Source organism: Atractosteus spatula, chromosome 5 (genome assembly GCF_055471065.1).
Source record: "Atractosteus spatula isolate fAtrSpa1 chromosome 5, fAtrSpa1.hap1, whole genome shotgun sequence".
In the NCBI taxonomy this organism is placed as follows: domain Eukaryota; kingdom Metazoa; phylum Chordata; class Actinopteri; order Semionotiformes; family Lepisosteidae; genus Atractosteus; species Atractosteus spatula.
Window position 1 is genome coordinate 10440525 of NC_142710.1, and position 27408 is coordinate 10467932.

A 27408-nucleotide genomic window follows, 5' to 3' on the forward strand; every position below is an offset into this window, starting at 1 on the left:
ACATGCTGAGGCAATGAGAGATCGGAAGAGTGGAAACACAAGTGCTCGTGCGTGTCTCAGCTGATGAGCTCACAGGCTATTAATACACCATCTGTCACAACACCCAGACACTGCCTGCCAACACAGGAGGCAAGATCACTGCTGCAGCTGTGGTGACACCAAGGGTTAATCATTAACAACAACAAGAATCATTCATTCCTTGTCCTTATATATAGCGCCTTTCTGGACCCCCCCTCTCCAGCAGCAGCAGTGTGGAGCCCCACCAGTGCGCTCACACACAGCAGCTCCCAGAGCGAGGAGGACAGGTCAGAGGTCATTAATAATATCCTTATACTTATATAGCGCCTTTCTGGACGCCCCGCTGGTGGTGGGGATCCCCTCCAGCAGCAGCAGTGTGGAGCCCCACCAGTGCGCTCACACACAGCAGCTCTCAGAGCGAGGAGGACAGGTCAGAGGTCATCAGGGGTTATTAATAATACCCTTATACTTATATAGCGCCTTTCTGGACGCCCCGCTGGTGGTGAGGATCCCCTCCAGCAGCAGCAGTGTGGAGCCCCACCAGTGCGCTCACACACACCAGCTCCCAGAGCGAGGAGGACGGGTCAGAGGTCATCAGGGGTTACTAGGAGGCCAGGACTGGTCAAGACCAGGGGGACACCGGGGTAACACCCCGACTCGTTTTCCGATTTCAGCACTGGGCTGACAACGTGAGAGGAGAGAGGAGAGAGGAGAGAGAGGGGAGAGGAGAGAGGAGAGAGGAGAGGGGAGAGGAGAGAGGAGAGAGAGGAGAGAGGAGAGAGGAGGGAGGAGAGAGAGGGGAGAGAGGAGAGAGGAGAGAGAGAGGAGAGGAAAGAGGAGGGAGGAGAGAGGAGAGAGAGGGGAGAGAGGAGAGAGAGGAGAGGAGAGAGGAGAGAGGAGAGAGAGAGGAGTGGAGAGAGGAGAGAGGAGAGAGAGGGGAGAGAGGAGAGAGAGGAGAGGGGAGAGGAGAGAGGAGAGAGAGAGGAGAGAGGAGAGGGGAGAGAGGAGAGGGGAGAGAGGAGTGTGGAGAGAGATAAGAGAGGAGAGAGAGAGGAGAGAGGAGAGAGGAGTGTGGAGAGAGATAAGACAGGAGAGAGATAAGACAGGAGAGAGAGGGGAGAGAGGAGTGTGGGGAGAGATAAGAGAGGAGAGAGAGAGGAGAGAGATAAGAGACGCCTGTAAAGGGTTTAAATCACATATTTGAGAAACTAGCCTGCTAATCCAAATATAATCACTGCAAGAACGCTAAACACCCAGGACACAGACAGCCAGATCTGCGCCGCAGACACTGCAGGAGCCCAGCGCCACAGGCACACCCCAGGGGGACGATCGCCGGCCTCGGGTCTGGGGAAGAGCAGCGGAACCAGAGGAGCAGGCCGTCCGAACCGGAGCAGTGCACAGATCCCACACGCAGACGCCAGAGACCACAGCCACACGAGGGGCAAACTGGAAACCGCCGAGTCGGCCACCAAAGACCGCCAGAAGGCCCTCAGCCCCCCAGGGCACCGAGCAGGAGCTGCTGGACAGACTCCAGGCGCTCAGACCAGAGGCAGTGGACAGCGCGAGGCTGAGACGCAGCAGCCCGGAGCTGACACGAGCCCGGCTCCGTTTCTAAAATCACAGATTTGGAGACTTTGTTGTACTAAGAAAGTCTGGGGCGGGGAAAAGCCCTTAATTATAGCGAATTAGTCCTCCTGGGTAAAAGTTACCATTTATCAATTAAAATGGTCCAACAATACTTCCTTTCTTAGTCTTTTGTTCTAGCTTTGGAGTTGAAACACTTATTTTAGTTCTCTAGGAATCTGACAAGCGCAAAAGCAAGTGAACGTTTGTTCTACGTAAAAAATAATCTTCTTATAACATTTCCTTCATCATCTCTGGCGGTTAACTGTTTTTTGCACTGACACCTGCGGCACTGACAGCGCCGACAGCGCTGTGGGCGCCGGCCCCCAGGCCAGGCTGACCATCACGGCTGTCCAGGTGGAGATGCAGCCAAGGAGGCTGCACCAGGGTGAAGCCACAGGACCAGATAACATCTGTCCCAGAGTTCTGAGAGAGAGTCCCGGTGCTCTGGAGGACATCATGCCTGGTCCTGGTACCGAAGAAAGGGCGCCCCTCTGTCCCCAGCGACTACAGACCAGTTGCGCTGACTTCTCACGTCATGAAGACACTGGAGAGGCTGGTCTTGTCCCACCTGAGACCCCTGGTCAGCTCATCACTGGACACCCTACAGTTCGCCTACCAGCCCAGTGTTGGTGTGGAGGATGCGATCATCTACATGCTGCAAAGGGCCTACTCACACCTGGACAGGGCTGGCAACACCGTGAGGATCATGTGTTTCGACTTCTCCAGTGCCTTCAATACCATCCAGCCCTCACTGCTAGGGAGGAAGCTGGAGGAGATGCAGGTCGATGCCTCCACGACCTCGTGGATCACTGACTACCTGACAGGCAGACCACAGTCTGTGAGACTGCAGAACTGTGTGTCTGAACAGGTGGTGAGCAACACAGGGCTCCTCAGGGGACGGTTCTTTCTCCGTTCCTCTTCACCCTCTGTACTACGGACTTTAAGTACACCTCAGAGTCGTGCCACCTGCAGGAGTTCTCAGACGACTCTGCGATTGTGGGATGTGTCAAGGGTGAGCAGGAGGAGGAGTACAGAGGACTGGTCAGCAGCTTTGTGGAGTGGTGTGGGGTGAACCACTTGGAACTGAATGTTACAAAGACAAAGGAGCTGGTGGTAGATTTCAGGAGGAAAAAGGTCAAACCTACTCCTGTCTACATCCATGGGAGTGGTGTGGAGATGGTGGACTCGTACAAGTACCTGGGAGTGTACATCGACGATAGACTGGAATGGTCTAAGAACATACAGTGTGTGATCTCCTGTCCCAGCCTGAGGAACAGACAGTGAGCCTGTCTCTCAATAATAATAATACAGTGTGTGATCTCCTGTCCCAGCCTGAGGAACAGACAGTGAGCCTGTCTCTCAATAATAATAATACAGTGTGTGATCTCCTGTCCCAGCCTGAGGAACAGACAGTGAGCCTGTCTCTCAATAATAATAATACAGTGTGTGATCTCCTGTCCCAGCCTGAGGAACAGACAGTGAGCCTGTCTCTCAATAATAATAATACAGTGTGTGATCTCCTGTCCCAGCCTGAGGAACAGTGAGCCTGTCTCTCAATAATAATAATACAGTGTGTGATCTCCTGTCCCAGCCTGAGGAGCAGACAGTGAGCCCGTCTCTCAATAATAATAATACAGTGTGTGATCTCCTGTCCCAGCCTGAGGAGCAGTGAGCCTGTCTCTCAATACTAATGCGGATTTCAATACTAATTAGGAGAGTTTCGCAGCGGGTGGGATGCAGAAGTTTCAACATAAACAGAGGCAAGAGGAACTGAGCACATCAGCACTTGCATCACTGTGTGTGTCGACACATGTGGGTGTGTGTGGGGGTGAGCAGGGGTTTTCAAAAGGAGAAACTCAGGCACAGTGTGTTAACAGCTGGGGTGTTGTGAGTGTGTCTGTGTATCACTGAGTATGTGTGTGTACGTGTATCTGTGTGCAGTTCTGTGTGTGTCAGAGTGTACTTGTGTGTGAGTGTATCATTGTGCAGTTGTGTGTGAGTGTGTAGTTGTGTGTGTGAGTGTATCAGTGTGCAGTTGTGTGTGAGTGTATCAGTGTGCAGTTGTTTGTGAGTATGTAGTTGTGTGTGTGTAGCTGTGTATGAGAATGTCAGTGTGCAGGTGTGTATGTGTATGAATGTGTAGTTGTGTGTGAGTGTGTCAGTGTGCAGTTGTGTGTGAGTGTGCAGGTGTGTGTGAGTGTGTAGTTGTGTGAGTGTATCAGTGTGCAGATGTTTGTGAGTGTGTTGTTGTGTGATTGTATCAGTGTGCAGTTGTGTGAGTGTATCAGTGTGCAGGTGTGTGTGAATGTGTAGTTGTGTGAGTGTATCAGTGTGCAGGTGTTTGTGAGTGTGTAGTTGTGTGAGTATCAGTGTGCAGGTGTGAGTGTGTAGTTGTGTGAGTGTATCACTGTGCAGTTGTGTGAGTGTATCAGTGTGCAGGTGTGTGTGAGTGTGTAGTTGTGTGAGTGTAAATGTGTGCAGGTGTGTGAGTGTATCAGTGTGCAGGTGTGTGTGTGTGTAGTTGTGTGAGTGTATCAGTGTGCAGGTGTGTGTGAGTGTGTAGGTGTGTGTTAAGTGTTGTCCGATTGCAGGAAGTCGGCCTCATTGGTCTGAGCCAGTTAGAGAGACTGAGAGACTGTTGGAGTTTTCTGTACTACCCACACACACTCTGCACACAACTAAACACCACACACACATTAGTTAGTAACATAATTGTCAGAGTGTCCCGGGCAGCTATTTCAGGGTATCAGCTTCAACACTATGGCTGGGCAGCTTGTTCCCCACTCCCACCCCTCTCTGTGTACAGTAGAGCCTCCTGTCCTGACTGGAGTGTCTCACCCAGCTGTGTGCTGAGAGAAGTCAGGGTATCAGCTTGTTCCCCACTCCTACCCCTCTCTGTGTACAGTAGTGTCTCCTGTCCTGACTGGAGTGTCTCATCCATTCTATTCTATCTAATTGCATTGCTGACATAAAAACGTGTATGACTCAAAACTTCCTTCATCTTAACTGCGACAAGACTGAAGTCATGCTTATTGGTACCCCCCATCGACCTCGTGAAGCCAGTCCTGTAACCCTGTCTGTAGATGGTCCTGTACTTGAGCTTCAGTCTAAACTGAAAAACCTTGGGCTGACATTTGATTCTTGCTTAACATGCGACCCACATGTGCAGCAGACTGTCAAAACATCTTTCTTTCACCTCCGAAATCTCGCTAGACTACGCCCTGTGTTATCGCTAACTGTGGCTGAAAAGCTGATCAGCACATTTGTGTTCTCTCGAATTGACTGCTGTAATGCTCTACTCGCTCAGGGTATCTAAATTTACCCTGAACAAACTGCAGTCTGTCCACAATTCGGCAGCCAGGATCCTGACCAGGTCTAGTGCAAGTGATCACATCACTCCTGTCCTGGAGTCCCTGCACTGGCTTCCAGTCAAATTCCGTGTGGACTTTAAAATCCTCCTGCTCACCTATAAGACTCTGCATGGCTCTCCACCTCAGTACCTGTCTGAGCTACTATCGCCCTCCTCCCCACCTCACAACCTTCGCTCCTCTGACTCTGCTCTCCTGTCTGTCCCCCAAGCCCGTCTGCACTCTAGGGGTGACAGGGCCTTCTCCTGCTGCGCCCCCAAGCTCTGGGACTCTCTCTGCCCGAGGACATCAGAGAGCCTCCTTCAGATCCAGACTCCAACCTCCTCCTCGAGAAGAGTCTGTACTGACCTGGTCTCGTTCCTCACCCCTCTGTGCGCCCCTCCCCGGTCTCCCCTGTGTGTTGTCATTGTGTCTTATCTGGTGTAGTCTTCTTATTTATTATTGTTGTCATTCTGTAAAGCGCTTTGAGAAGCCACCTTTAAAGGCGCTATATAAAATAGAGTTATTATTATTATTATCCAGCTGTGTCCTGAGAGAAGTCAGGGTAACCGGCTTCACAAACAAGGCTGGGCAGCTTGTTCCCCCCTCCCACCCCCCTCTGTGCGCAGTCGTGCCTCCTGTCCCGTCCGTGAGGGGCGGCCACGCCCCCCGTCTGACGTCACCTCCGCCCGGCCGCTGGGGCCGGAGCGCGCGCGGCCCCTGCTGGCGGCGGCGGAGTCTGGGGGCTCCTACCCGCGTCGCGACCTCCGCTGCCCAATTAATGACCCAATTAACGAAGACCGCAGGGCTCGCCATCATGAGCGTCAGAGCGACCGCAGGACACAGGTCAGAGCGGACTGTGTGCGTGTGTGTGCGTGTGTGTGTTCACAGAACAGCGCGCTTTGACCGCGTCCTGGAGGAAAGTTTGGGGCGCGGTTCGTGCGCGGAAGTGGGAGCCGGAGCGCGCACGGGTGGGGGGGGCAGAGCTCTCCTCCAGGATGACATGGCGGCAGACCCCTGGACTTGTGACGTTTACGTTTTAAAACCAGGACAGAAAACGCACTTCGCACAGACGAGGGCGCGGGGGGGGGTCCCCCCAGTGGACGTGAAAGTGCTGTGATTCACTCGGCCCACGGAGAAAAGCGGAATGCGTGTGAGAGGAGATGGCCGGCGCTGCGTGTACACAACCCCAGTGTCGCTGTCACGCGAGATCCTGTCGCGCTAGCTCAGCGGTGCCCAGCGGTGCCCGGTCCTTCCGGGTCTGGCAGTCAAACTGTCAAACTGCGGGATGTAGCATCGTCTCCTTCTGGGGGGGAAAGTCTCTCCAGGAGCTCCTGTACTGTACAACAGCTCGAGTCGTGCCCCCCCGTGTCTGCGACGAGCCGAAATCACGGGTCTTTCCAGATGTGTGATTCTCGATGCGAGTTTCCTAACGCCGAAGGGGTTTAATTCTGATACATCTGTCACTGGAGTGTCCAGTCAGTGTGTCTGTATTAACCCCTCTCTCTCTCAGTGCAGTGTTAATGTACTGGAGTGTCCAGTCAGTGTGTGTGTATGAACCCCTCTCTCTCAGTGCAGTGTTAATGTACTGGAGTGTCCAGTCAGTGTGTCTGTATTAACCCCCCTCTCTCTCAGTGCAGTGTTAATGTACTGGAGTGTCCAGTCAGTGTGTGTGTATTAACCCCTCTCTCTCAGTGCAGTGTTAATGTACTGGAGTGTCCAGTCAGTGTGTCTGTATTAACCCCTCTCTCTCTCAGTGCAGTGTTAATGTACTGGAGTGTCCAGTCAGTGTGTGTGTATTAACCCCCCTCTCTCTCAGTGCAGTGTTAATGTACTGGAGTGTCCAGTCAGTGTGTCTGTATTAACCCCTCTCTCTCTCAGTGCAGTGTTAATGTACTGGAGTGTCCAGTCAGTGTGTCTGTATTAACCCCTCTCTCTCTCTCAGTGCAGTGTTAATGTACTGGAGTGTCCAGTCAGTGTCTCTGTATGAACCCCTCTCTCTCAGTGCAGTGTTAATGTACTGGAGTGTCCAGTCAGTGTGTCTGTATGAACCCCTCTCTCTCTCAGTGCAGTGTTAATGTACTGGAGTGTCCAGTCAGTGTGTGTGTATTAACCCCTCTCTCTCTCAGTGCAGTGTTAATGTACTGGAGTGTCCAGTCAGTGTGTGTGTATTAACCCCTCTCTCTCTCTCAGTGCAGTGTTAATGTACTGGAGTGTCCAGTCAGTGTGTCTGTATTAACCCCTCTCTCTCTCAGTGCAGTGTTGATGTACTGGAGTGTCCAGTCAGTGTGTGTGTATTAACCCCTCTCTCTCTCAGTGCAGTGTTAATGTACTGGAGTGTCCAGTCAGTGTGTCTGTATTAACCCCTCTCTCTCTCAGTGCAGTGTTAATGTACTGGAGTGTCCAGTCAGTGTGTGTGTATTAACCCCTCTCTCTCTCTCAGTGCAGTGTTAATGTACTGGAGTGTCCAGTCAGTGTGTGTGTATTAACCCCTCTCTCTCTCAGTGCAGTGTTCATGTACTGGAGTGTCCAGTCAGTGTGTGTGTATTAACCCCTCTCTCTCTCAGTGCAGTGTTGATGTACTGGAGTGTCCAGTCAGTGTGTGTGTATAAACCCCTCTCTCTCTCAGTGCAGTGTTAATGTACTGGAGTGTCCAGTCAGTGTCTCTGTATGAACCCCTCTCTCTCAGTGCAGTGTTAATGTACTGGAGTGTCCAGTCAGTGTGTCTGTATGAACCCCTCTCTCTCTCAGTGCAGTGTTAATGTACTGGAGTGTCCAGTCAGTGTGTGTGTATTAACCCCTCTCTCTCTCAGTGCAGTGTTAATGTACTGGAGTGTCCAGTCAGTGTGTGTGTATTAACCCCTCTCTCTCTCTCAGTGCAGTGTTAATGTACTGGAGTGTCCAGTCAGTGTGTCTGTATTAACCCCTCTCTCTCTCAGTGCAGTGTTGATGTACTGGAGTGTCCAGTCAGTGTGTGTGTATTAACCCCTCTCTCTCTCAGTGCAGTGTTAATGTACTGGAGTGTCCAGTCAGTGTGTCTGTATTAACCCCTCTCTCTCTCAGTGCAGTGTTAATGTACTGGAGTGTCCAGTCAGTGTGTGTGTATTAACCCCTCTCTCTCTCTCAGTGCAGTGTTAATGTACTGGAGTGTCCAGTCAGTGTGTGTGTATTAACCCCTCTCTCTCTCAGTGCAGTGTTAATGTACTGGAGTGTCCAGTCATTGTGTGTGTATTAACCCCCCTCTCTCTCAGTGCAGTGTTAATGTACTGGAGTGTCCAGTCAGTGTGTGTGTATTAACCCCTCTCTCTCTCAGTGCAGTGTTAATGTACTGGAGTGTCCAGTCATTGTGTGTGTATTAACCCCCCTCTCTCTCAGTGCAGTGTTAATGTACTGGAGTGTCCAGTCAGTGTGTGTGTATTAACCCCTCTCTCTCTCAGTGCAGTGTTAATGTACTGGAGTGTCCAGTCGGTGTGTGTGTATTAACCCCTCTCTCTCTCAGTGCAGTGTTAATGTACTGGAGTGTCCAGTCGGTGTGTCTGTATTAACCCCTCTCTCTCTCAGTGCAGTGTTAATGTACTGGAGTGTCCAGTCAGTGTGTCTGTATTAACCCCTCTCTCTCTCAGTGCAGTGTTAATGTACTGGAGTGTCCAGTCAGTGTGTGTGTATTAACCCCTCTCTCTCTCAGTGCAGTGTTGATGTACTGGAGTGTCCAGTCAGTGTGTCTGTATTAACCCCTCTCTCTCTCTCTCAGTGCAGTGTTAATGTACTGGAGTGTCCAGTCAGTGTGTCTGTATTAACCCCTCTCTCTCTCTCAGTGCAGTGTTCATGTACTGGAGTGTCCAGTCAGTGTGTGTGTATTAACCCCTCTCTCTCTCTCAGTGCAGTGTTAATGTACTGGAGTGTCCAGTCAGTGTGTGTGTATTAACCCCTCTCTCTCTCAGTGCAGTGTTAATGTACTGGAGTGTCCAGTCAGTGTGTGTGTATGAACCCCTCTCTCTCTCAGTGCAGTGTTAATGTACTGGAGTGTCCAGTCAGTGTGTGTGTATTAACCCCTCTCTCTCTCAGTGCAGTGTTAATGTACTGGAGTGTCCAGTCAGTGTGTGTGTATTAACCCCTCTCTCTCTCAGTGCAGTGTTAATGTACTGGAGTGTCCAGTCAGTGTGTCTGTATGAACCCCTCTCTCTCTCTCAGTGCAGTGTTAATGTACTGGAGTGTCCAGTCAGTGTGTGTGTATTGACCTGTCTCTCTCTCTCTGTGTGTGTGTTATACAGGGCAGGGTGATGTCTCTGCAGTCCGTCCCTCCTGCTGCCTGTGGCCCCGGGACCCTGCTGCTGCTCCCCCTGCTGGCCAGTCTGGGCTGGGCGGGCCCCAGCACCCCCGGGCCCGAGCCCGCGCTGGCGGCGCCGGCGGGCGGCCTGGTGTGGCTGCGCTGCCCGTGCCCGGGCCCGGCGGGGGGGCTGGACCTGACCTGCCGGCGCCGGGACACGGGCGCCGTGCTGCACCGGCGCGCGGGGGGCGCCGACCGGCCGGCCCGCCAGGACCCGCGGTACCGGGGCCGCACGGCGCTGTCCCAGCCCGCGCTGGGCGTCTGCGCGCTGCAGCTGTCCGGGCTGCGGCCCGACGACGCCGGCCGGTACCTCTGCGCTGCTGTGGGCCCCGCGGGCCGGACCCAGTGCTCCTTCCTGCTGAGGGTGACCGGGCCCGCCGGCGAGGCGCAGAGCTGGACCAGCTCGCCGCCCGCGACCGGGCGCCCCCCGCCGGGCAGGGGCAGGTGGCCCTACTGGGCGCTCGGCTGCCTGCTGCCCCTGGGGGTCTCGGCCGCCCTGGTCTCCGCGGCGCGGCGCTGTCTGCGGGGGACCGGGACCGGACCCACGGGCACGGGCCTGACCCGGCTGCAGGCGCTGCTCCAGTCCGCGCGGTCTGGACCCGGGACCTCTGGCCTGGCCCGCGTACCTCATGGACAGAGTTTGTGAACTTGTGTGTTCGTGCTGTGTGCCTGCGGGTGCTGCTCTCTGTCTTCAGTCCCGCTGCTGGGTTTCAGATGGATTTTCTGAGTTCGGCTGGAACCCCACTATTGGATTTGATGGCTTTTACGCAGCTTGTTTACATGTTTAGATGCTGCTTGTAGTTCACGTGCTGTGAAACTATATTCTTCTTGTGCATCAGGACCAGCCTCCTCCCCAGGTGCCCTGGGGCCCCTCCACACCTGCCGTGGCCCCAGTGTCAGCCGCTGTGTGGGCGCCCACGGAGAACTGCCCCTGGTGCTACTGCAGCGACTTTCACCCCCTGCTGCTCCCCCTCTGGGGCTGTGGGGACCCCTCCTGTTCCCCCTCTGGGGCTGTGGGGATCCCCTTGCTGCTCCCCCTCTGGGGCTGTGGGGACCCCTTGCTGCTCCCCCTCTGGGGCTGTGGGGACCCCTCCTGTTCCCCCTCTGGGGCTGTGGGGACCCCTGCTGCTCCCCCTCTGGGGCTGTGGGGATCCCCTCCTGTTCCCCCTCTGGGGCTGTGGGGACCCCTCCTGTTCCCCCTCTGGGGCTGTGGGGACCCCTTGCTGCTCCCCCTCTGGGGCTGTGGGGATCCCCTGCTGCTCCCCCTCTGGGGCTGTGGGGACCCCTGCTGCTCCCCTCTGGGGCTGTGGGGATCCCCTGCTGCTCCCCCTCTGGGGCTGTGGGGGCCCCTGCTGCTCCCCCTCTGGGGCTGTGGGGACCCCCTGCTGCCCCCCCTCTGGGGCTGTGGGGACCCCCTGCTGCCCCCCCTCTGGGGCTGTGGGGACCCCTGCTGGTGCGGATCGGGGGGCTGTGGGGACCCCCTGCTGCCCCCCTGTCTGGGGCTGTGGGGACCCCTGCTGCCCCCCCTCTGGGGCTGTGGGGACCCCTGCTGGTGCGGATCGGGGGGCTGTGGGGACCCCTGCTGGTGCGGATCGGGGGGCTGTGGGGACCCCCTGCTGCCCCCCTGTCTGGGGCTGTGGGGACCCCTGCTGCCCCCCCTCTGGGGCTGTGGGGACCCCTGCTGGTGCGGATCGGGGGGGCTGTGGGGACCCCTGCTGGTGCGGATCGGGGGGCTGTGGGGACCCCCTGCTGCCCCCCTGTCTGGGGCTGTGGGGACCCCTGCTGCCCCCCCTCTGGGGCTGTGGGGACCCCTGCTGCCCCCCGATCCGCACCAGCAGGGGTCCCCACAGCCCCCCCGATCCGCACCAGCAGGGGTCCCCACAGCCCCAGACAGGGGGGCAGCAGGGGGTCCCCACAGCCCCCCGATCCGCACCAGCAGGGGTCCCCACAGCCCCCCGATCCGCACCAGCAGGGGTCCCCACAGCCCCAGAGGGGGGGCAGCAGGGGATGCCTGGGGCTGTGGGGATCCCCTGCTGCTCCCCCTCTGGGGCTGTGGGGACCCCTGCTGCTCCCCCTCTGGGGCTGTGGGGATCCCCTCCTGTTCCCCCTCTGGGGCTGTGGGGACCCCTGCTGCTCCCCCTCTGGGGCTTTGGGGATCCCCTGCTGCTCCCCCTCTCAGGCTGTGGGGACCCCTGCTGCTCCCCCTCTGGGGCTGTGGGGACCCCCTGCTGCTCCCCCTCTGGGGCTGTGGGGATCCCTCCTGTTCCCCCTCTGGGGCTGTGGGGAACCCTACTGCTCCCCTCTGGGGCTGTGGGGACCCCTGCTGCTCCCCCTCTGGGGCTGTGGGGACCCCTACTGCTCCCCTCTGGGGCTGTGGGGACCCCTGCTGCCCCCCCTCTGGGGCTGTGGGGGCCCCCTGCTGGTGCGGATCGGGGGGCTGTGGGGACCCCCTGCTGCCCCCCTGTCTGGGGCTGTGGGGACCCCCTGCTGGTGCGGATCGGGGGGCTGTGGGGACCCCCTGCTGCCCCCCTGTCTGGGGCTGTGGGGACCCCTGCTGGTGCGGATCGGGGGGCTGTGGGGACCCCTGCTGCCCCCCTGTCTGGGGCTGTGGGGACCCCTGCTGGTGCGGATCGGGGGGCTGTGGGGACCCCTGCTGCCCCCCCTCTGGGGCTGTGGGGACCCCTGCTGGTGCGGATCGGGGGGCTGTGGGGACCCCTGCTGGTGCGGATCGGGGGGCTGTGGGGACCCCTGCTGGTGCGGATCGGGGGGCTGTGGGGAGTTGGGGAGAGCGCTGGTCGAGCTCCGCTATTATTTTGCTGCCCTTTTTGAATTGCACAACGCTGGTGCCTGTGAACCAGCTCTTCCGTCTTCTGTCTTCTGTCTTCTGTTTAATAAACTCTTTTGTACCGACGCGGTGTCTGGTCTCGTCGCCCTCCCGCTCTGCGCGGCTCCAGCCCGCCGGACAGAGCAGCCTTCAAAACACAGCGCTGCTCAACAGCCCTGTTCTACTGTTGGGCATTGGGGGAAAATAGTGGTTCCGGTGGGTCAGCAGGCGTGGGCTGCAAAGGAACACGTGGCAGGTTTATTCCCCGCTGAAAGGAGAAGAGAGAAGACGCAACGTTTCAGCTGTGAAACACAAAAAATGCCTGATGAAGAACACCGGATGTGCGGATACTGAACAGCTGGCATACAGAGGAAGTCCCACCTCCCCGCCCTCCACAAGGGCTCTGGTTGGCTTACTGTCAATGAGTGACAGCCTTTTCCACCAATCCGACCCGCTTGTTTCAGACTCGTCCGTTTCAAAGTTCAGTTCCAACAGCCGGTACAACAACCCCGTCTGCTCCAGGTCTGGAGACAGGTACGGTCTGGTCTTGAAATGTGAAACTGTGGGATATATGCATATATATATAAATTGGCTGGCTTTTGTTTGTTTTTTTTCGGGTCATGTTTGGCTGGGTTATCGATTACTTATCGACGTCTTCACTCTGGGGGTGACAGGGGCTTCTCCTGCTGCACCCCAACACTCAGGAGCTGTATCCCCAGGGGTGTCAGAGAGCCCCCCAGCCTGAGCTCTTCCACATCGTCTAATTCTGCTCTCCTGTCTGTCCCCCAAGACTGTCGACACGCTGGGGGTGACAGGGGCTTCTCCTGCTGCACCCCAACACTCAGGAGCTGTATCCCCAGGGGTGTCAGAGAGCCCCCCAGCCTGAGCTCTTCCACATCGTCTAATTCTGCTCTCCTGTCTGTCCCCCAAGACTGCCCTGTCACCCCCAGAGTGTGGACTTCTCCTGTTGCGCCCCAACACTCAGGAGCTGTATCCCCAGGTACAGGGGTATCAGAGAGCCCCCCAGCCTGAGCTCTTCCACATCGTCTAATTCTGCTCTCCTGTCTGTCCCCCAAGACTGCCCTGTCACCCCCAGAGTGTGGACTTCTCCTGTTGCGCCCCAACACTCAGGAGCTGTATCCCCAGGTACAGGGGTATCAGAGAGCCCCCCAGCCTGAGCTCTTCCACATCGTCTAATTCTGCTCTCCTGTCTGTCCCCCAAGACTGCCCTGTCACCCCCAGAGTGTGGACTTCTCCTGTTGCGCCCCAACACTCAGGAGCTGTATCCCCAGGTACAGGGGTATCAGAGAGCCCCCCAGCCTGAGCTCTTCCACATCGTCTAATTCTGCTCTCCTGTCTGTCCCCCAAGACTGTCCTGTCACCCCCAGAGTGTGGACGTCTCCTGCTGCGCCCCGAAGCCCAGGATCTGTATCCCCGGGGGTATCAGAGAGCCCCCCAGCCTGCGCTCGGAGCCCTCGTGTTTAACCGGGCCGGGCGGGCCGCTACCGGCAGCTTTGTGTTTAACTGGGCCGATCCTGCCTTCTCTCGGTGTTCGCTTCCTGCTCGAGTGCACTTTTAAAGCTGCCTTTGCGCACGGTTCCAGGCCGTATACAGGACAAAGCGCTATTCTCTCTCTGTACGGCCTTCTGAACCCTGGTTTTCATTTCCTTGTTAACTATCTGCTTGTTGTAAAGCGCTTCGAGAAATATCTTTTAAAGTCACTCCGTATAATTAAAATTAAGCTCATGACAATAATAACTATTATTATAGTTCCCATCAGTACAATTATATATCGAATTCGACAGGAGCAGCTGTCAGAACGAGATTACTACACAACAGAGTACGGGAATCAAAACTAACCCGGGGCTGGATATGGGCTGTTTTCTCATTTCTGAAAGTGATCATCACGCGTTTGAAGAATTACACAGTCAATGGTCGACAGGACAGTCTAACACCGTCACGACACCAGCGCCCCTTACCGACCGCATCTCCTGTTGATCGATAGACTACAAAACCGGCAGGGAGGAAAACTACATCTCCCAGAATGCACCGAGCGCGCTCACGAGGGGGGGCCCCCGCACTTCCTTTTCCTGTTGGAGTTCTCGAGGCGCTGCGCTACACGCCGTTGCGTTCAGATACACAGAGGAGCCGAACTGGATCTGAAATCGCCGCCGAACCGACGGATAAGCGAGGAAAGACGATCGTTTCACTCGGATACGGGTGAGAGGCGTCCCGCGGAGAGAAACGGCCGATGGCCGAGGGGCTCGGTTTCCACGAGTGACGGACCCGGGCCGGCGTGTGCGTGGGGACCCGGGCCGGCGTGTGCGTGGGGACCCGGGCGGGCGGCCGGCCGCTGCGGCCTGGCCGAGACCTGCGTGCAGATCAACTGATTTTCTTAAAGGAAAAAGACAAAAGGAGAAGGAGCCGGGGGACAGGCGCCGCGTGGCGTGGCGTGGCGTGGCGTGGCCTTGGGCCCGGGCCCGGGTGGGTCTGCTGGCCTGGGACAGGCCCGGGTTTGAGGCGGTCAGTTTAACCCCCTGTCTCTCTCTCTCTGTCTGCCTGTCTCAGGTCTGTCAGCACAAGACCATGTCTCGGTTCTTTGCCACCGGCTCCGACAGCGAGTCCGAAGAGTCGTCCTCCGGGGACGAGATCGCCCCCAAGCCCACCGGCAGCACCTACGCCAAGCAGTGAGTCTGTCCTCCGGCCGTGGGGCTGTGCTGCCTGTCTCGCCATCTCCCTGCCTGCCCGTCTGTCTGTCTCATCATCTCCCTGTATGCCTGCTGTGGGGCTGTGCTGTCTGCCTGCCTGCCTGCCCGTCTGTCTCATCATCTCCCTGTCCGCCCGTCTGTCTCATCATCTCCCTGTCCGCCCGTCTGTCTCATCATCTCCCTGTCCGCCTGCCCGTCTGTCTCATCATCTCCCTGCCTGCCCGTCTGTCTCATCATCTCCCTGTCCGCCTGCCTGTCTCATCATCTCCCTGTCCGCCTGCCTGTCTCATCGTCTCCCTGCCCGTCTGTCTGTCTGTCTCATCGTCTCCCTGTCCGCCAGCTGTGGGGCTGTGCTGCCTGCCTGCCTGCCTGCCTGCCTGTCTGTCTCATCATCTCCCTGCCTGCCTGCCTGTCTGTCTCATCATCTCCCTGTCCGCCGGCTGTGCTGTCTGTATGCCTGTCTTTCTGTCTTATCATCATCCTGTCTCATCATCTCCCTGTCCGCCTGCTGTGGGGCTGTGCTGTCTGTCTGTCTGTCTGCCTGCCTGTCTGTCTCATCATCTCCCTGCCTGCCCGTCTGTCTCAACATCTCCCTGTCCGCCAGCTGTGGGGCTGTGCTGCCTGCCTGCCTGTCTGCCTGCCTGCCTGCCTGCCTGTCTGTCTCATCATCTCCCTGCCTGCCTGCCTGTCTGTCTCATCATCTCCCTGTCCGCCGGCTGTGCTGTCTGTATGCCTGTCTTTCTGTCTTATCATCATCCTGTCTCATCATCTCCCTGTCCGCCTGCTGTGGGGCTGTGCTGTCTGTCTGTCTGCCTGCCTGTCTGTCTCATCATCTCCCTGCCTGCCCGTCTGTCTCAACATCTCCCTGTCCGCCAGCTGTGGGGCTGTGCTGCCTGCCTGCCTGTCTGCCTGCCTGCCTGCCTGTCTGTCTCATCATCTCCCTGCCTGCCTGCCTGCCTGTCTGTCTCATCATCTCCCTGTCCGCCGGCTGTGCTGTCTGTATGCCTGTCTTTCTGTCTCATCATCATCCTGTCTCATCATCTCCCTGTCCGCCTGCTGTGGGGCTGTGCTGTCTGTCTGTCTGTCTGCCTGCCTGTCTGTCTCATCATCTCCCTGTCTGCCTGCCTGTCTCATCGTCTCGCTCGCTGTCTCCCTGCCTTCCTGCGCTCAGTCCTGATCTGTTGACGTCTGTCTGTCCCTGCCCAGGTCTCTCTTGCTCAGTGACGATGAGGAGGACACGAAGAGGGTGGTGCGCAGTGCCAAGGACAAGAGGTCAGTCTCCCTCCCTCTCTCTGTCCCCGTCTCTCCTCCTCGACGAGCCTCCTCAGTCCCTGTCTCTCTCCACCTCAGTCAGTTTCAATTCGAGGTGTTTTATTAGCATGACCAATGAGTAAAATGAGTGTTGCCAAAGCAAAACAAATACCATTAACATAAAACAAAAATCACCAGACACTTACAGGCGTTTACAATAAAGGCACAATCATAAAATATTTACATATAGACATATGGAGCATTATTGAGAGACAGGCTCACTGTTCCTCAGGCTGGGACAGGAGATCACACACTGTATTATTATTATTGAGAGACAGGCTCACTGTTCCTCAAGCTGGGACAGGAGATCACACACTGTATTATTATTATTGAGAGACAGGCTCACTGTTCCTCAGGCTGGGACAGGAGATCACACACTGTATTATTATTATTGAGAGACAGGCTCACTGTCTGTTCCTCAGGCTGGGACAGGAGATCACACACTGTATTATTATTATTGAGAGACAGGCTCACTGTTCCTCAGGCTGGGACAGGAGATCACACACTGTATTATTATTATTGAGAGACAGGCTCACTGTCTGTTCCTCAGGCTGGGACAGGAGATCACACACTGTATTATTATTATTGAGAGACAGGCTCACTGTCTGTTCCTCAGGTTGGGACAGGAGATCACACACTGTATTATTATTATTGAGAGACAGGCTCACTGTTCCTCAAGCTGGGACAGGAGATCACACACTGTATTATTATTATTGAGAGACAGGCTCACTGTTCCTCAGGCTGGGACAGGAGATCACACACTGTATTATTATTATTGAGAGACAGGCTCACTGTCTGTTCCTCAGGCTGGGACAGGAGATCACACACTGTATTATTATTATTGAGAGACAGGCTCACTGTCTGTTCCTCAGGTTGGGACAGGAGATCACACACTGTATTATTATTATTGAGAGACAGGCCCACTGTCTGTTCCTCAGGCTGGGACAGGAGATCACACACTGTATTATTATTATGGAGAGACAGGCTCACTGTCTGTTCCTCAGGCTGGGACAGGAGATCACACACTGTATTATTATTATTGAGAGACAGGCTCACTGTTCCTCAGGCTGAGACAGGAGATCACACACTGTATTATAATTATTGAGAGACAGGCTCACTGTCTGTTTCTCAGGCTGGGACAGGAGATCACACACTGTATTATTATTATTGAGAGACAGGCTCACTGTCTGTTCCTCAGGCTGGGACAGGAGATCACACACTGTATTATTATTATTGAGAGACAGGCCCACTGTCTGTTCCTCAGACTGGGACAGGAGATCACACACTGTATTATTATTATTGAGAGACGGGCTCACTGTCTGTTCCTCAGACTGGGACAGGAGATCACACACTGTATTATTATTATTGAGAGACGGGCTCACTGTCTGTTCCTCAGGCTGGGACAGGAGATCACACACTGTATTATTATTATTGAGAGACGGGCTCACTGTCTGTTCCTCAGGCTGGGACAGGAGATCACACACTGTATTATTATTATTGAGAGACGGGCTCACTGTCTGTTCCTCAGGCTGGGACAGGAGATCACACACTGTATTATTATTATTATTGAGAGACAGGCTCACTGTTCCTCAGGCTGGGACAGGAGATCACACACTGTATTATTATTATTGAGAGACAGGCTCACTGTTCCTCAGGCTGGGACAGGAGATCACACACTGTATTATTATTATTATTGAGAGACAGGCTCACGGTCTGTTCCTCAGGCTGGGACAGGAGATCACACACTGTATTATTATTATTGAGAGACAGGCTCACTGTCTGTTCCTCAGGCTGGGACAGGAGATCACACACTGTATTATTATTATTGAGAGACAGGCTCACTGTCTGTTCCTCAGGCTGGGACAGGAGATCACACACTGTATTATTATTATTGAGAGACAGGCCCACTGTCTGTTCCTCAGGCTGGGACAGGAGATCACACACTGTATTATTATTATTGAGAGACGGGCTCACTGTCTGTTCCTCAGGCTGGGACAGGAGATAACACACTGTATTATTATTATTGAGAGACAGGCTCACTGTCTGTTCCTCAGGCTGGGACAGGAGATCACACACTGTATTATTATTATTGAGAGACAGGCTCACTGTTCCTCAGGCTGGGACAGGAGATCACACACTGTATTATTATTATTGAGAGACAGGCTCACTGTCTGTTCCTCAGGCTGGGACAGGAGATCACACACTGTATTATTATTATTGAGAGACAGGCTCACTGTCTGTTCCTCAGGCTGGGACAGGAGATCACACACTGTATTATTATTATTGAGAGACAGGCCCACTGTCTGTTCCTCAGGCTGGGACAGGAGATCACACACTATTATTATTATTGAGAGATGGGCTCACTGTCTGTTCCTCAGGCTGGGACAGGAGATCACACACTGTATTATTATTATTAAGAGACGGGCTCACTGTCTGTTCCTCAGGCTGGGACAGGAGATCACACACTGTATTATTATTATTGAGAGACAGGCTCACTGTCTGTTCCTCAGGCCGGGACAGGAGATCACACACTGTATTATTATTATTGAGAGACGGGCTCACTGTCTGTTCCTCAGGCTGGGACAGGAGATCACACCTGTATTATTATTATTGAGAGACAGGCTCACTGTCTGTTCCTCAGGCTGGGACAGGAGATCACACACTGTATTATTATTATTGAGAGACGGGCTCACTGTCTGTTCCTCAGGCTGGGACAGGAGATCATACACTGTATTATTATTATTGAGAGACAGGCTCACTGTTCCTCAGGCTGGGACAGGAGATCACACACTGTATTATTATTATTGAGAGACAGGCTCACTGTCTGTTCCTCAGGCTGGGACAGGAGATCACACACTGTATTATTATTATTGAGAGACAGGCTCACTGTCTGTTCCTCAGGCTGGGACAGGAGATCACACACTGTATTATTATTATTGAGAGACAGGCTCACTGTTCCTCAGGCTGGGACAGGAGATCACACCTGTATTATTATTATTGAGAGACAGGCTCACTGTCTGTTCCTCAGGCTGGGACAGGAGATCACACACTGTATTATTATTATTGAGAGACGGGCTCACTGTCTGTTCCTCAGGCTGGGACAGGAGATCATACACTGTATTATTATTATTGAGAGACAGGCTCACTGTTCCTCAGGCTGGGACAGGAGATCACACACTGTATTATTATTATTGAGAGACAGGCTCACTGTCTGTTCCTCAGGCTGGGACAGGAGATCACACACTGTATTATTATTATTGAGAGACAGGCTCACTGTCTGTTCCTCAGGCTGGGACAGGAGATCACACACTGTATTATTATTATTGAGAGACAGGCTCACTGTTCCTCAGGCTGGGACAGGAGATCACACACTGTATTATTATTATTGAGAGACAGGCTCACTGTCTGTTCCTCAGGCTGGGACAGGAGATCACACACTGTATTATTATTATTGAGAGACAGGCTCACTGTCTGTTCCTCAGGCCGGGACAGGAGATCACACACTGTATTATTATTATTGAGAGACGGGCTCACTGTCTGTTCCTCAGGCTGGGACAGGAGATCACACCTGTATTATTATTATTGAGAGACAGGCTCACTGTCTGTTCCTCAGGCTGGGACAGGAGATCACACACTGTATTATTATTATTGAGAGACGGGCTCACTGTCTGTTCCTCAGGCTGGGACAGGAGATCACACACTGTATTATTATTATTGAGAGACAGGCTCACTGTTCCTCAGGCTGGGACAGGAGATCACACACTGTATTATTATTATTGAGAGACAGGCTCACTGTCTGTTCCTCAGGCTGGGACAGGAGATCACACACTGTATTATTATTATTGAGAGACAGGCTCACTGTTCCTCGGGCTGGGACAGGAGATCACACACTGTATTATTATTATTGAGAGACAGGCTCACTGTCTGTTCCTCAGGCTGGGACAGGAGATCACACACTGTATTATTATTATTGAGAGACAGGCTCACTGTCTGTTCCTCAGGCTGGGACAGGAGATCACACACTGTATTATTATTATTGAGAGACGGGCTCACTGTTCCTCAGGCTGGGACAGGAGATCACACACTGTATTATTATTATTGAGAGACAGGCTCACTGTCTGTTCCTCAGGTTGGGACAGGAGATCACACACTGTATTATTATTATTGAGAGACAGGCCCACTGTCTGTTCCTCAGGCTGGGACAGGAGATCACACACTGTATTATTATTATGGAGAGACAGGCTCACTGTCTGTTCCTCAGGCTGGGACAGGAGATCACACACTGTATTATTATTATTGAGAGACAGGCTCACTGTTCCTCAGGCTGAGACAGGAGATCACACACTGTATTATAATTATTGAGAGACAGGCTCACTGTCTGTTTCTCAGGCTGGGACAGGAGATCACACACTGTATTATTATTATTGAGAGACAGGCTCACTGTCTGTTCCTCAGGCTGGGACAGGAGATCACACACTGTATTATTATTATTGAGAGACAGGCCCACTGTCTGTTCCTCAGACTGGGACAGGAGATCACACACTGTATTATTATTATTGAGAGACGGGCTCACTGTCTGTTCCTCAGACTGGGACAGGAGATCACACACTGTATTATTATTATTGAGAGACGGGCTCACTGTCTGTTCCTCAGGCTGGGACAGGAGATCACACACTGTATTATTATTATTGAGAGACGGGCTCACTGTCTGTTCCTCAGGCTGGGACAGGAGATCACACACTGTATTATTATTATTGAGAGACGGGCTCACTGTCTGTTCCTCAGGCTGGGACAGGAGATCACACACTGTATTATTATTATTATTGAGAGACAGGCTCACTGTTCCTCAGGCTGGGACAGGAGATCACACACTGTATTATTATTATTGAGAGACAGGCTCACTGTTCCTCAGGCTGGGACAGGAGATCACACACTGTATTATTATTATTATTGAGAGACAGGCTCACGGTCTGTTCCTCAGGCTGGGACAGGAGATCACACACTGTATTATTATTATTGAGAGACAGGCTCACTGTCTGTTCCTCAGGCTGGGACAGGAGATCACACACTGTATTATTATTATTGAGAGACAGGCTCACTGTCTGTTCCTCAGGCTGGGACAGGAGATCACACACTGTATTATTATTATTGAGAGACAGGCCCACTGTCTGTTCCTCAGGCTGGGACAGGAGATCACACACTGTATTATTATTATTGAGAGACGGGCTCACTGTCTGTTCCTCAGGCTGGGACAGGAGATAACACACTGTATTATTATTATTGAGAGACAGGCTCACTGTCTGTTCCTCAGGCTGGGACAGGAGATCACACACTGTATTATTATTATTGAGAGACAGGCTCACTGTTCCTCAGGCTGGGACAGGAGATCACACACTGTATTATTATTATTGAGAGACAGGCTCACTGTCTGTTCCTCAGGCTGGGACAGGAGATCACACACTGTATTATTATTATTGAGAGACAGGCTCACTGTCTGTTCCTCAGGCTGGGACAGGAGATCACACACTGTATTATTATTATTGAGAGACAGGCCCACTGTCTGTTCCTCAGGCTGGGACAGGAGATCACACACTATTATTATTATTGAGAGATGGGCTCACTGTCTGTTCCTCAGGCTGGGACAGGAGATCACACACTGTATTATTATTATTAAGAGACGGGCTCACTGTCTGTTCCTCAGGCTGGGACAGGAGATCACACACTGTATTATTATTATTGAGAGACAGGCTCACTGTCTGTTCCTCAGGCCGGGACAGGAGATCACACACTGTATTATTATTATTGAGAGACGGGCTCACTGTCTGTTCCTCAGGCTGGGACAGGAGATCACACCTGTATTATTATTATTGAGAGACAGGCTCACTGTCTGTTCCTCAGGCTGGGACAGGAGATCACACACTGTATTATTATTATTGAGAGACGGGCTCACTGTCTGTTCCTCAGGCTGGGACAGGAGATCATACACTGTATTATTATTATTGAGAGACAGGCTCACTGTTCCTCAGGCTGGGACAGGAGATCACACACTGTATTATTATTATTGAGAGACAGGCTCACTGTCTGTTCCTCAGGCTGGGACAGGAGATCACACACTGTATTATTATTATTGAGAGACAGGCTCACTGTCTGTTCCTCAGGCTGGGACAGGAGATCACACACTGTATTATTATTATTGAGAGACAGGCTCACTGTTCCTCAGGCTGGGACAGGAGATCACACCTGTATTATTATTATTGAGAGACAGGCTCACTGTCTGTTCCTCAGGCTGGGACAGGAGATCACACACTGTATTATTATTATTGAGAGACGGGCTCACTGTCTGTTCCTCAGGCTGGGACAGGAGATCATACACTGTATTATTATTATTGAGAGACAGGCTCACTGTTCCTCAGGCTGGGACAGGAGATCACACACTGTATTATTATTATTGAGAGACAGGCTCACTGTCTGTTCCTCAGGCTGGGACAGGAGATCACACACTGTATTATTATTATTGAGAGACAGGCTCACTGTCTGTTCCTCAGGCTGGGACAGGAGATCACACACTGTATTATTATTATTGAGAGACAGGCTCACTGTTCCTCAGGCTGGGACAGGAGATCACACACTGTATTATTATTATTGAGAGACAGGCTCACTGTCTGTTCCTCAGGCTGGGACAGGAGATCACACACTGTATTATTATTATTGAGAGACAGGCTCACTGTCTGTTCCTCAGGCCGGGACAGGAGATCACACACTGTATTATTATTATTGAGAGACGGGCTCACTGTCTGTTCCTCAGGCTGGGACAGGAGATCACACCTGTATTATTATTATTGAGAGACAGGCTCACTGTCTGTTCCTCAGGCTGGGACAGGAGATCACACACTGTATTATTATTATTGAGAGACGGGCTCACTGTCTGTTCCTCAGGCTGGGACAGGAGATCACACACTGTATTATTATTATTGAGAGACAGGCTCACTGTTCCTCAGGCTGGGACAGGAGATCACACACTGTATTATTATTATTGAGAGACAGGCTCACTGTCTGTTCCTCAGGCTGGGACAGGAGATCACACACTGTATTATTATTATTGAGAGACAGGCTCACTGTTCCTCGGGCTGGGACAGGAGATCACACACTGTATTATTATTATTGAGAGACAGGCTCACTGTCTGTTCCTCAGGCTGGGACAGGAGATCACACACTGTATTATTATTATTGAGAGACAGGCTCACTGTCTGTTCCTCAGGCTGGGACAGGAGATCACACACTGTATTATTATTATTGAGAGACGGGCTCACTGTTCCTCAGGCTGGGACAGGAGATCACACACTGTATTATATTTGAGAGACAGGCTCACTGTCTGTTCCTCAGGCTGGGACAGGAGATCACACACTGTATTATTATTATTGAGAGACAGGCTCACTGTCTGTTCCTCAGGCTGGGACAGGAGATCACACACTGTATTATTATTATTGAGAGACGGGCTCACTGTCTGTTCCTCAGGCTGAGACAGGAAATCACACACTGTATTATTATTATTGAGAGACAGGCTCACTGTCTGTTCCTCAGGCTGGGACAGGAGATCACACACTGTATTATTATTATTGAGAGACAGGCTCACTGTCTGTTCCTCAGGCTGGGACAGGAGATCACAGACTGTATTATTATTATTGAGAGACAGGCTCACTGTCTGTTCTTCAGGCTGGGACAGGAGATCACACACTGTATTATTATTATTGAGAGACAGACTCACTGTCTGTTCCTCAGGCTGGGACAGGAGATCACACACTGTATTATTATTATTGAGAGACAGGCTCACTGTTCCTCAGGCTGGGACAGGAGATCACACACTGTATTATTATTATTGAGAGACAGGCTCACTGTCTGTTCCTCAGGCTGCCTCAGCCTCTGTCTCTCCTGCTATCTCTCTCTCTCTGGGCTCAGACTGGGTGTGTAGGCCTCGGTCCCGTGTCCGTTTCCCCGTGACGCAGCCTGACCCCCGTGTCCCCCCCCTCCCCCATGCCGGCGCAGGTTCGAGGAGCTGACCAACCTGATCAAGACCATCCGCAACGCGATGAAGATCCGCGACATGGCCAAGTGCCTGGAGGAGTTCGAGCAGCTCTGCAAGGCCTTCCTCAAGTCCAAGACCATCGTGGACAAGGAGGGCGTCCCCCGCTTCTACATCCGCCTGCTGGCCGACCTGGAGGACTACCTCAACGAGGTGCCCCGCCCCCAGCCTGTCCGCTGTGCCGGTGTCCAGTGTGTGGACTGACCCCTGTCTGTGTCTGTGTCCAGTGTGTGGACTGACCCCTGTCTGTGTCCGGTGTGTCGGTGTCCGGTGTGTGGACTGACCCCTGTCTGTGTCCGGTGTCCGGTGTGTGGACTGACCCCTGTCTGTGTCCGGTGTGCCGGTGTCCGGTGTGTGGACTGACCCGTCTGTGTCCGGTGTGTCGGTGTCCGGTGTGTGGACTGACCCCTGTCTGTGTCCGGTGTGTCGGTGTCCGGTGTGTGGACTGACCCCTGTCTGTGTCCGGTGTCCGTTGTCCGGTGTGTGGACTGACCCCTGTCTGTGTCTGTGTCCGGTGTGTGGACTGACCCCTGTTTGTGTCCGGTGTGTCGGTGTCCAGTGTGTGGACTGACCCCTGTCTGTGGCCGGTGTCCGGTGTGTGGACTGACCCCTGTCTGTGTCCGGTGGCCGGTGTCCGGTGTCCGGACTGACCCCTGTCTGTGGCCGGTGTCCGGTGTCCGGACTGACCCCTGTCTGTGTCCGGTGTCCGGTGTCCGGTGTCCGGTGTCCGGTGTCCGGTGTCCGGTGTGTGGACTGACCCCTGTCTGTGTCTGTGTCCAGTGTGTGGACTGACCCCTGTCTGTGTCTGGTGTGTCGGTGTCCAGTGTGTGGACTGACCCCTGTCTGTGTCTGGTGTGTCGGTGTCCAGTGTGTGGACTGACCCCTGTCTGTGTCCGGTGTGTCGGTGTCCAGTGTGTGGACTGACCCCTGTCTGTGTCCGGTGTGTCGGTGTCCGGTGTGTGGACTGACCCCTGTCTGTGTCCGGTGTCCGGTGTCCGGTGTGTGGACTGACCCCTGTCTGTGTCTGTGTCCGGTGTGTGGACTGACCCCTGTTTGTGTCCGGTGTGTCGGTGTCCGGTGTGTGGACTGACCCCTGTCTGTGGCCGGTGTCCGGTGTGTGGACTGACCCCTGTCTGTGTCTGTGTCCAGTGTGTGGACTGACCCCTGTCTGTGTCCGGTGTGTCTGTGTCCGGTGTGTGGACTGACCCCTGTCTGTGTCCGGTGTGTCTGTGTCCGGTGTGTGGACTGACCCCTGTCTGTGTCCGGTGTCCGGTGTCCGGTGTGTGGACTGACCCCTGTCTGTGTCTGTGTCCAGTGTGTGGACTGACCCCTGTCTGTGTCTGGTGTGTCGGTGTCCAGTGTGTGGACTGACCCCTGTCTGTGTCCGGTGTGTCGGTGTCCGGTGTGTGGACTGACCCCTGTCTGTGTCTGTGTCCAGTGTGTGGACTGACCCCTGTCTGTGTCCGGTGTGTTGGTGTCCAGTGTGTGGACTGACCCCTGTCTGTGTCCGGTGTGTCGGTGTCCGGTGTGTGGACTGACCCCTGTCTGTGGCCGGTGTCCAGTGTGTGGACTGACCCCTGTCTGTGTCCGGTGTGTCGGTGTCCGGTGTGTGGACTGACCCCTGTCTGTGTCCGGTGTCCGGTGTGTGGACTGACCCCTGTCTGTGTCCGGTGTGTCGGTGTCCGGTGTGTGGACTGACCCCTGTCTGTGTCCGGTGTGTCTGTGTCCAGTGTGTGGACTGACCCCTGTCTGTGTCCGGTGTGTCGGTGTCCGGTGTGTGGACTGACCCCTGTCTGTGGCCGGTGTCCAGTGTGTGGACTGACCCCTGTCTGTGTCTGTGTCCAGTGTGTGGACTGACCCCTGTCTGTGTCCGGTGTGTCGGTGTCCGGTGTGTGGACTGACCCCTGTCTGTGGCCGGTGTCCAGTGTGTGGACTGACCACTGTCTGTGTCCGGCGTGTCTGTGTCCGGTGTGTGGACTGACCCCTGTTTGTGTCTGTGTCCGGTGTGTGGACTGACCCCTGTCTGTGTCCGGTGTGTCGGTGTCCGGTGTGTGGACTGACCCCTGTTTGTGTCGGTGTCCGGTGTGTGGACTGACCCCTGTCTGTGTCCGGTGTGTGGACTGACCCCTGTCTGTGTCCGGTGTGTCTGTGTCCAGTGTGTGGACTGACCCCTGTCTGTGTCCGGTGTGTCGGTGTCCGGTGTGTGGACTGACCCCTGTCTGTGGCCGGTGTCCAGTGTGTGGACTGACCCCTGTCTGTGTCTGTGTCCAGTGTGTGGACTGACCCCTGTCTGTGTCCGGTGTGTCGGTGTCCGGTGTGTGGACTGACCCCTGTCTGTGTCCGGTGTGTCTGTGTCCGGTGTGTGGACTGACCCCTGTTTGTGTCCGGTGTGTCGGTGTCCGGTGTGTGGACTGACCCCTGTCTGTGGCCGGTGTCCAGTGTGTGGACTGACCCCTGTCTGTGTCTGTGTCCAGTGTGTGGACTGACCCCTGTCTGTGTCCGGTGTGTCGGTGTCCGGTGTGTGGACTGACCCCTGTTTGTGTCTGTGTCCAGTGTGTGGACTGACCCCTGTCTGTGTCCGGTGTCCGGTGTGTGGACTGACCCCTGTCTGTGTCTGTGGCCGGTGTCCGGTGTGTGGACTGACCCCTGTCTGTGTCTGTGTCCGGTGTGTGGACTGACCCCTGTTTGTGTCCGGTGTGTCGGTGTCCGGTGTGTGGACTGACCCCTGTCTGTGGCCGGTGTCCGGTGTGTGGACTGACCCCTGTCTGTGTCTGTGTCCAGTGTGTGGACTGACCCCTGTCTGTGTCCGGTGTGTCTGTGTCCGGTGTGTGGACTGACCCCTGTCTGTGTCCGGTGTGTCGGTGTCCGGTGTGTGGACTGACCCCTGTCTGTGTCCGGTGTCCGGTGTCCGGTGTGTGGACTGACCCCTGTCTGTGTCTGTGTCCAGTGTGTGGACTGACCCCTGTCTGTGTCTGGTGTGTCGGTGTCCAGTGTGTGGACTGACCCCTGTCTGTGTCCGGTGTGTCGGTGTCCGGTGTGTGGACTGACCCCTGTCTGTGTCTGTGTCCAGTGTGTGGACTGACCCCTGTCTGTGTCCGGTGTGTCAGTGTCCAGTGTGTGGACTGACCCCTGTCTGTGTCCGGTGTGTCGGTGTCCGGTGTGTGGAC

General features: G+C 54.3%; 1 protein-coding gene across 4 annotated transcripts in view; it reads left to right on the forward strand.

Annotated features, from left to right (window-relative positions):
- Positions 1-14219: 14219 nt before the first annotated feature.
- Positions 14220-27408, forward strand: part of eif3c (eukaryotic translation initiation factor 3, subunit C) — a 41724-nt gene continuing 28535 nt past the window's right edge. For all 4 annotated transcript variants that reach the window (XM_088915316.1, XM_088915317.1, XM_088915318.1 and 1 more), the window contains exons 1-4: positions 14220-14362; positions 14711-14829; positions 16057-16122; positions 24205-24394. In XM_088915316.1, the coding sequence (XP_088771442.1) occupies positions 14729-14829; positions 16057-16122; positions 24205-24394 (357 nt within the window). In that variant the 5' untranslated portion in view covers positions 14220-14362; positions 14711-14728. The remainder of the gene's footprint in view (positions 14363-14710; positions 14830-16056; positions 16123-24204; positions 24395-27408) is intronic.